Source organism: Charadrius vociferus, unplaced genomic scaffold (genome assembly GCF_000708025.1).
Source record: "Charadrius vociferus isolate BGI_N301 unplaced genomic scaffold, ASM70802v2 scaffold56, whole genome shotgun sequence".
Taxonomy (NCBI): domain Eukaryota; kingdom Metazoa; phylum Chordata; class Aves; order Charadriiformes; family Charadriidae; genus Charadrius; species Charadrius vociferus.
In genome coordinates, this window is record NW_009649057.1 from 261,810 (window position 1) to 272,362 (window position 10,553).

Here is a 10,553-nt window from a genome sequence, read left to right on the forward strand (position 1 = left end):
TGGGAGCCTGCTCGGATGCATGACTCATTGTCAGTGCAGTATTTTGCTCAAGAGTGTTCTTAAGTCTAAACCAGTCTCCGAGTCAGGAAAGTAGTGAATGCTTCTAGAAAATGTTTTGATGTTTCTTTTTCAGCGAAAACAGGTGTAAAGTGACCTTTTGTTTCCCCCCCCCTCACTGTGGTCTGGTGGGAGCATTCTCACTGAACAGCATCATGCTTCTTGTCTTGTTTTCTTGCTTTTGTTGAAGAATGCTAAAGCCTTGTGGAATTTATTGTTTTCTAACATTACTCCTAACTGGAAGGGTGAGTAAGCTGCAAAAAGGAACAGAGGAGAGTGTGTCTGTTGAAATTGACTGCTGAAACAGCAGCTCATGGAGATACCTGAGCTATCTTCCAGCTGATGACCAAACCTGCACAGCTGTAGGGCACACTTTACCTGTTAAACCTGTGTCCATCACTGGCAATAATGGTGCACTGTGTGCCCAAGCCATGTGCTGCTCTCATTAGACTGCTCCCGGTTGTAGATCCAAGGCCCTTCAGAGCCGAGACAGATAATTCCTCGAAAGCTGCCCTCTTGCTTGGTTTTGTAAGGTAGATGCTTTTCCAGCCACCAGCTTCTGCATGGCTTCAGTGGGACACTGATACCTTTATTGATCTCTGTGTTTGAAGATCCTTGTTGAGTTTTACTATTTGAGTACAAGAAGCTTCTTACACCCAGTACTACAAGTGCTTAAGTTACCCAAAGGACTAGCTAATTTACTGATGACGTTTCCCCCTTCATGAGATCTTTTTTTTTTGCTGGGATTAATTACTATGAAGAGCTTTTTTTTTTTTTTTTAAGCTATGAAACTTTTCTGGTGTTCCATGAAATCTGAAATGAAACATAGTATTGGAGTTTGGGAATCTTTGGAAGAACTTGCTTTTCTACAGTCTGCTTCTGGGAAATCTTTTGTGGGAGGCAGTCTATTATGGAGACGGTGAAAATCTCATTGTGGAAGATACAAAGCTACTAGATACTAAGGATGCTAGACCAAATTTGCTACAGAATTTTTTAACTCTTCAGATTCCATGTGTTAATGCATTTTTTGTAATGAACTTTGGAAATACTAAATCAATTTTTAAAAAGTATCTTTTCAATATTGATTGTTTGAAGGCATGGTACTGTTAAGTACTCTCAAAAATCGCCTTTTTAGAAGTTCTGGTTTTGCATTGATTGCATGTATCCCCAGACTTGGGTTTCCATGAATTAAAGGTTATGCTTTATGATCAAAACATTCTGTGTACTCTGTCATCCCTATGATTTGTTAGCTTCAAACACAGCCTTTGCCGACCTTCAGCTTGCTGAGCAGATCCACGAAACAAGGAGGACTATCTGTCTTGGGTGTCTTTGGCTGCACTGCCTTTCCTTTCCAATCTCACGCTCAGCAAGTGATGGTGTTGCCAATTTTGCTGATGTTTTTCATCCTTAAGGAACACAGAAAAAGAACAGATAATGGAATACATGACCCCAGTGTAACACTGTTGTGGGGCGTTGGCTGCTTAGTGAAATGGCACTTGGGCCAAAGCTGTTCCATGCCCGGAAAACGACAGAAACTTTTCTCTTTCACAAAGTCTGCAGAAAGCTAAATTCCACCTTGCCTTGCTGCTTGGTAAGTCAGTGCTTGTAGTTTATCTGGTTGAGGTTCTTCTGGTTACAGCTCGGCGCAGGACAAGTGTCTCTGTTCGCTTTATAAATAGAAAGTTAGCATCTTCACACCGCTGGTCTGTCTGCCAGCGGCACCGTGCTGTATTCGCCTTTGCACTGCACATCATGGAGTTTTCTTTTGCCAAACTTGACATAGTGAGGCCACTGAAACATTCCAGCAGATCCATCTGTGGGATAACCGACCACACGGAGGCAGCTCCCTGGAGCCATTTTCAGGTTTTTATTCATACTGTGGTGGAAATAATGCTCTGAACATTGAGTTGGGGGGGTGGCGATGGTGGTGGAAGAGGTTTGGACAGCCCACCACCAAGATTGCCTTTCCAGGGTGAACCTGCTCTGTCTTTCTGTGCAGTCAGCAGTCTGAATCTTGAAGGGCAGGATCTCCTTGAAAGGCATTCTTTCTTATGGGAAACTATGACCTTTCCTCTTTGAACGGGGCTGCAGTAGAATACTAAGTTGGTTTCTTGTTACTAGTATGGTATATCTGATAAGGGTGGTTTAATTTGCTTACAGGGATTAGAAAGTGGATTTCCCCCCCTGAGATTTCCCTTCTCAAAGCTGGGAGTGTGTGTGAATGCATGTAAACTTGTGAGTAATGGGCTGCCTCTTAGGGTATTTATTTTATATGAATGTGTTTGTTAAATAATGTAAATTGTGGAAGAGTACGGTGTGGGATAGCTATAAGATCTCTTTATCAGAAACCTGAAAAAGGTCATGTTTGCACTACTTCCTTGACGCCAGCATAACCTGAGAGATGTAGAGGTTGTGTATTTGAAGCCGAGCAGAAGGTTGTGCTGGCATCGTACTCCAGACAGCACACCATGTTCCTTCCTGATCTGAGCCCTCTGGGAGGAGGAGAGGTCCGTGATGTTACCCATGTCGTCTTTGTAATCTCCCCAGCTGTGAAATTGTCTGAAATAAGGATGTCTATATGCAAATGTGTACTGGTTTAGTCCACATCTTCCTTTTCTGCAGAATGCATACATCTTCTTTTTGACTTAATGATGTTACATTGGTTTAAGGGTGATTTATATTGCTGGAAGTCAAGCTTTTATTCTGTATAGTTTGAGTCTCTTCCCCCCCACTTGTCCGTAACCACTGTTTCTTAGTTCCTGGAGCACAAGGCTTAAAGTTCTTTACCGTTTTTGTAACTTTATCCTATTGCCCTTCTGCTGTTCTCCCCCCAGTGCCTCTTTAATTGGCTAATGGTGATATAATTTCAACCAAAGCCTAGCCTGGTTTGGCTGAACTGGTTTAAAATAGTACCTTATGCTAAACCAGAGCAAATACGCAGATACACAAACCCAGTGTGTCCTGTTCCATGCATGTTACCTGCTGTCTTAACTAGCTTCTTGCTAGACTTTTACAAATTTTCCGCCTCTAATATGATTCCTATTTCTTCCCTTCAAGATACAATTAAAAAATTTTTATTAGTGAGTAGCAGCTTCTGTGTACATGACTGTTTTGTTCCGTGCTGGAGGAATCTCTCCTGATACTGATCTAATTTACTGTCAGAGCCAGATATGCTACAAAGCAAAAAGTGGTATTTGCTTAAAAGCAACATATTCATAAACTAGGCTTTGTAGGAGTTTTCTGTTGTTTTTCTGCTCTGTGCATCTAAGGAAGTGGGTTTGTATTGCTTTAATAACATTTGATGGTAACTCTATAAACTGAAAGTTGCAAGACCAAGTCTTTGGCAGATAGAAAGATGCATCGCTTCTGTCAGAAGCTTTAGTTGTGGCAGCTAAGCATCTGACCCGAATTTATTGCCATGTACAATTTTTTGGAAAATGTTGTAAATCTGCCCTTTGTACTGCAGATGTACAAACGTATTCTCTGTTTTCCATGTAAACCATAATGGAACCTGATGCCAAATAAGTCAGGCTGATACTAAAGACCTTGTTTACGCTGTGTTTCTCTCAAGATAATTATTCAGCGTATCACAGTTTAAAAAAGTATTTTTCAAGTCTCGTAGAAGCATTCAGTTCTTAAACGTTGGGTGGAATGGATGACTTGAAATTTGAGTGCTGTTGAAGTAACCAAATTTTAAAAAAGAAGGTAATTTTAGGTTAAATCTGCAGACTGTAATAAGCTGGCTTGGACAATTAATTTGGATTTAGAGTTGCTTAATTTCTTTTGGCATTTGCAAATCCCAAACTGACTTGTGGAATGCTCTTGATTGAAAAAGATTTTATTGAAAACATGTGTGACTGTTTTTGAGGACAACAGTATCTGAAGAACAAAGTAGCATCTGTGTATAAATGGAGGTAGACAAGAAAACTTACTGTAAACGTAGCTAATGTCATATTTTGTGGCATGATTTGGTAGCATGTCTTCTGTTTTAGAACAAAACAGGCTGTAGGGGAAGTAAATTCGGTTCTGTAAAAAGATCGTTAACTGTTCTAAATGATATTTTAAATTTGTAACACTGACAGAGCTTGACTATAAATCTATATTTTCCAGACTAAAATCGGAATTATTAATTAGGAGTAGACCTCAAATTCGTGGAAATTCTGTTAACGCTTTAGAGTAACAGAAAGTACTGGCAAGAGTATCCATTTCTTATTCTTTGTCTATGTATGACTTTATATTAGAAAATTGTATTCAGTAGAATTGTCAGGATTTCTGAAATGAAAGTGACGCAGAAAGGAGAGATGAAGAATGGTACCGAATCTCTCTCACATTAAGACACAGATTTCCATTGATTTAAAAACCTGTGTCGCTACAAAATGTCTAACGGTGGTAATGGAAAATATTAATAACACTTTCTGTATGGCGATACGCACTTTGGAAATTATTTTTAGTTATCTCTACGTTCAACGAGACTAAACTATTTTTTTGATTCATTGCAGGACCAGTTTGACAACTTAGAAAAACACACGCAATGGGGTATTGATGTTCTGGAAAAATACATCAAGTTTGTAAAAGAAAGAACAGAGATTGAACTCAGCTATGCAAAGCAGCTTAGGTAAGTTGATATGTAAAGTTCTGGACTTGAGTTGCATCTGTTCAGAGCCTGTAATCATCTGTCAGTAGTGGTAATTTATTTGGTTTATAATAATGGGTTTCAGAGAATAGCTTTAATTTAGAGAATGGAAAGCCTAAGTTAATTTAAGATACTGTTTTATTATCTCTGCTAAAAATCATATGCTTTGCAAAAAGAAAGGTTATTTAGGTGACTGAATAGCATACTAGGGCTTACTCACGATTTATGCATGATTAATGGCTCAGGCTTTGAGGATAGCAATGTAATGTTTTCCATGAAATTAGGACTGCTGCGTGTAAATGCTGAAGGGTTTAAGAATTCAACAGAATAATGATCATTTGTTGTAAGGCAAAGTTTAGGGTTTCTTTTCATAATACAGACTCTGTGCTGAAGAAACTGCAGGTCAGAAAGTCAGTCTTAGCCCTTGGAAATTTCATCTGTGTAGTTAGCCAGGTTGCAGCCCGAGATTTGAATTTTGATGCTTTTGTAATAGAATCACAGAATGGTTTAGGTTGGAGGGGACCTTGAAGATCAAGTTCCAACACCCCTGCCAGGGGCAGGTACACCTCCCAGTAGACCAGGTTGCTCAAAGTCCCATCCAGCCTGGCTTTAAACACCTCCAGGGATGGAGCTTCCGCAGCTTCTCTGGGCAACCTGCGCCAGTGCCTCACCACCCTCAAAGTGAAAAATTTCTTCCTAATATCTAATCTAAATCTGCCTTCTTCCAGCTTGAAGCTATTTCCCCTCGTCCTATCACTACATGCCCTTGTAAAAAATCCTTCCCCAGCTCTCCTGTAGGTCCCTTTTAGGTACTGGAAGGCCGCAATAAGGTCTCCCCAGAGCCTTCTCTTCTCCAGGCTGAATGACCCCAACTCTCTCAGCCTCTCCTCATAGGAGAGGTGCTCCAGCACTTGGATCATCCTCATGGCCTTCCTCACGATGTGCTCCAACAGGTCCTTGTCTTTCCTAATCTTGCCACTGTTCTTGTGGTGCATCTCCTAGGCAGAGCAGAGATCCTTGAATTTATCTCAAGTAGTTAAACTACTGGAAATTCCTGCTACATATGTTCTACGTGTCTGGTTCGACAATCAGGTTGTAGGTAGAGAGATTGAGTGTATGTGAACCAGACCCAGAAAATGTATTCCTTGAGGTCAGATCCAGCGTGTATGGGGAAGGGATGTCAAGAACCCTCACACTATGAGTAGCTCTTACCCTGCTTTACCCAATAGAGTAGAAAAAATGAGAGGTGAACAGCGGTTAGAAGGGAGTACCACATGCAGACAGTCCTGCTGCTGTGGAGAGAGGCTGTGGTGCAATATTGTTGGCAGCCACTGGTGTCCAGGGTGATAAACTGGAGGTGGCGGAGCTAACTGAGGAGGGGAGTGCAGGAGTGAGTAATCCTTCCTAACACCTCCAATAAATCCATACCTTTCTTCTTGCATGACTATAATACATATTAGAACTCTTTCCATCTATTCAATATTCATAGAGGTTCTAGTTGATCTGTATATATCTAAAGTACAATGTCTATTTAAAAAAAAAAAAAAATCACCCAAAATTTTGGATACTTGTGTTAGAATGGATTTGAGATACACAATGGCCTGTTATTAACGAGGAGCTGGCAGCTGATAAAACCCTGCCTTTATGGTTATGTGCTTTCTCAGGGGAATGCCACAAGGATTCCCCAGGGTTTCTGCTATAGACAAGCAGGAAATAGAAAATGACTTGTGCAGGAACAAATTGCTCATATCCTATGGAGATGAGAAGAGATTGAATTACAGAGGTCAAATGAGCTGGAAGAAAGAGAGTATGACTGGAGTGGGAAACCCCAGCAGAGTATCTGTGTGAGCAGGCCTGTCTTATGAAGAATCACACTAGACTCAGTTTCTTAGGATGATAAATTTCAGGTGTAAAGAGTGTAATTATGAAAATAAACACACACAAAAAAAACCCCAGAACATGTAAGGAAAGTGGGAGATAGTTTTACCTCTGACTATTTAGAAACTCTGAGCTCATGAGTTTTATTTCTTACTGTGTCCTAGACTTCCAAACCAAACTTGGGCAATTTGTTTCTTTTCTCTGTATTTTAATTCCCAACACATAGCTGCATTTGTCTCTCCCACCCACGGGTATGATTTGAGGACAAATCTATTCATCCCTGAGGAGCTCTTAAACACAATGCTGTTTGGAGTCATCTAAGAAGTTAAGAGGTATAAAAGGAAAAACAAAAATGTAGACTTGTCAAATGTTGAGATAAAACAGGGCTAGACATAAAAAAAAAAAATATAATCACGCATCTGCTTTTAGTAAGTCTCCTCAAGCCTGGTGCAAACCTGTCTTGTGTCACATCCGTTTGGTGTGAAAGGGCTGCAGTGTATCACTGCATGTCATAACGTGCAGACATACTGTTTAAAAGGGACAAGTTAACACAAGATACCCCTGTGGATTTAACTCAAAGTTTCATTTATAGTGAAAGCTGCTGAACTTAGTTTTCATTTGTGAAACCTGTATTTTCTGCGTGGTCTCTGGGCTCCCTGGCTAGCTATTCTCCCTGTCTGACTATCTACGTCTCAGCCTGGTCATCTGTTGAAGTTTAATTGTCTCCTATTTAAAAATGTTTCTTTCCTTACTCTTTATAATTCTGCAGACATATGTAATATTTTGTCTTAACACTTTTAAGTTAGATCCACATATTTGCAGGATAAATCAAATTTAACTGGTTACACAAGTGGAAGAAACTCCCTGGTGTCACATACCTTATACATTGTGCCTGCACTATTCAAGTCCTGCTTGTGCCATTTACAATCAGTCCTGATCTGAGAGTCCATTTCAGATCTGACATGATTGTTTTCTTAGTTGTTTTACGTTATAATTGTTGAGTCATTAAAATAGGCTGGGAAGGAGGGGATGCAGAAACTACGGTAAGAGTGTTCACTTGTTCCTGCATTTTGTTTTGAAGTTCCATTGGATGTTGACATGCTGGATGCTGTGCTCTGAGGGCTGAAGTGGTGTTTTGTTGTCCTCCTTCCCATGTCACTACTTACCTTACACTACATATACTTTGAACATCAAAAAGTGTGTCAAAAGTCTCACCTAATGTGACAGTGGATAGATGGCCTTGAGGAAGACATATTGGAAAAAAGTGCTTAAGATATTGGAATAATCTGAGAATTGGGAGCTTCTGATGGATGATAAATGTGGGAGAAAGAGCAAGAAGTCAAAGAAGTGGAAATAAGGGAGCAGAGAAACAAGCTGGAAAGGCAAAAAAATGATGCAGTGTGAAAGGCAAATAGAAATGTGAATTGGAGACAAGTGCACAGGCTAGCAGAGAGTCTTCCCAGAATTGCTATTTTACTGCTGATCTTTGTTCTTATGTGTTAGTTCCCTCTTAATCACTGCTAGCTCTGAAGGCATTATTGCTTCATGAGCTTGAACCTGGGAAGTGCCACTGTTCTGGTCATGACACTGCCTGATTGCATGCTGAACTTCAATGTGTGAGTGTCATATTGGCTCAGTATCACTTCTGGATTCAGTATCACTTCTGTTCTTTTGTGTGTATCCTGGTTTAAAACCCTATGTATGTTTTTGATTTTAAAAAAAGAGCAGGAAAATTTGAAAAGCTCAAATATGTAGACTCAATATTTTGTTTTATAAAGTACATAGAAAATAATAAAATGTTTAACTGAAATGCTAATCCTTGTTATATGCTTTCGGAATCTTTTTTTTTTCTGTGAAAGCATACTGTCTGGATTTTTTTCCCCTAGCTCTGTAGCATTTCTACACCTTTAAAGGTTCACAAGAAGATAGTAGCTCTGTATGCCAGAATTAATAGGGCAGCATGACAGTGCAGGGAAATGTGTGTTTTGAGTGTGTGTGAAAATGCCTTATTAGTGTGGTCTTCTGTGTGTGTTTTCTTGTGGTTTTTCCTCTCCTCTTTGGGCAGGGGGGTTTTCCACTCCTCTTTGTACACAGAATTAGAGAAAAGGTCGTTGTTTCAGAGCATCCCCTTTCCAGAGAAGGCAGAGGCTGAAAAGGAGATGCTCATTTGGATCCCTTCCAGTAGGGATGCTTAAATTTTGAGAAACACATGTTTGTCTGTGCAAATCTGCCAGGGTTCTGGCCACTTCTCTGTTTGGGCAGATGCTTTTTAATTCCTTAAGGAGAACAAAAGGAATAAGAAATGTCAGACAAAAGGCCCTACTGTCTCCCAGTTAGCAGTAAAACCAGCATGCAGCAGGGAGTGGGTTACACCTCTGAAAAAGCAGTTTCTTTTCAACTGGACATGTTCTGGGGGTCCTCCAAAGAGTTTGGCGCAGATAGGTCAATGAAACTTAGTAGTCCTTTGGACGACAATTCCATCTTGCATGTTATTTTTAATTACTGAAACAGCCTTGTAAAGCTAAAACAAATGGCTTCCACTTCACAGTAGGTAACAGAGGCTTCAGGAGGGTGTATAGTAGTTCAGAATAGAGGAGATTCCAGTACTGCAGCACTAAAAAAGGTCTTAAAATCGCAAAGTAAGTTTTGTCGACTCTCTTGTTTGCATTGTTTAAAAGATGCATGGTGGCGTGCTACAATGCAATATTGTAATGTTGAGCTTTAAGTATCAGCAGGGTGCGTTCAGTGTCCGGTGGGCGGCACATCCTCATTCGGTCCTTGGTGTGCTGCTGGCCAGGGGCGCGTCGTCAGTGCTTTCAGGACGATGAAAGCTATATACTAACTGTCAAATGTGCTAGCAGAGTTATGTTCAAATTTCTTATTCAAGATATGATGACTTGAAGAGCATATCAACATTTTAAAATTAAATCATTAGTTGGATGTGGAGTAATGAGAGATGCAAGCATCTGTGCTAATTGGGATAATCAAATTTCGCATTTCTCCCAGCATCCGTTCATAATCAGAAAATGATCCCCCTTTGGTCATATCAGTACAGCTTCCCACAGCTTTACAAAGATTTCTCTCTTCCGTGGAAGCATCCTGCTAAAGGCAGGCAAATTTGCCTGGCCATGCGTCTTATCTGCAGCAAACCACACTTTAATGGGTGGCTGACCTTTGGATATGGAGTAGCACCTTCTACTGGTGGAGTTTGTAAAGCATGTCTGCGTGTCCAAGAACCAGTATTTTTACTGTGTAAGGGTCTCTCCTTTAGATCAGGTGAAGGAGACTTGTGCATCAGCAGAACCAGAACTCAGGTGTATTGACTTCATGACTTTAACTTATTAACTTCTCAGGTTTATAATCTGCTACTTTATTGTGGTTATAGCGACTGAAGCACTGTGCAGCCCATTCTTTGAGTGCTACTACAATGCAATCAGAGCCTGACTGTAATCATAACCCTGAAAAGGTGTCTAGTCACTGCAAATAAAAACTGAAGCCCCACAGAATGGGTGTGCATGCAAAGATTATCCAGTTAATTTAAAGGAGATTTTAAATTTAATTTTATATTTATGTATTTTTAATTATAGGAATCTTTCAAAGAAATACCAACCCAAAAAGAACTCCAAAGAAGAGGAAGAATACAGGTATGTTCGGGTCACTGCTGAGTGAGCATGCACTGATGGAAGGGGAAAAGTTTGGGTTGTCAACTAGGATTTGGCTTGTAAACCAAAGAGATTTTGAAGTCAAGTATAACATTATCGAAATCATAGATGCAGAAACAGGCTTATATGGTAGATCCTAAGGAGTGGATTTTCAAAGTTTGGATTTGGTCTGTAACTACTTAATTCCCTTTATATGTTTATGGTTTCTGAATGCCTGGTTTGGGGTGGTTTTTTTTGTTCTGTTCTGGGGTGTTTTGGTGTTGGGTTTTTCTTTATGTACCTTAAAAACTTTAAGCCACACTATATGATCCTGGTGAACGACC

At 40.1% G+C, this 10,553-nt stretch overlaps 1 protein-coding gene across 1 annotated transcript in view; it reads left to right on the forward strand.

The window, feature by feature from the left end:
* Window positions 1-1,809: 1,809 nt before the first annotated feature.
* The window catches only part of FNBP1 (formin binding protein 1), a 68,606-nt gene continuing 59,862 nt past the window's right edge, over window positions 1,810-10,553 (forward strand). The window contains exons 1-3 of the mRNA XM_009887999.1: window positions 1,810-1,920; window positions 4,557-4,672; window positions 10,156-10,212. Of these exons, the coding sequence (XP_009886301.1) occupies window positions 1,810-1,920; window positions 4,557-4,672; window positions 10,156-10,212 (284 nt within the window). The remainder of the gene's footprint in view (window positions 1,921-4,556; window positions 4,673-10,155; window positions 10,213-10,553) is intronic.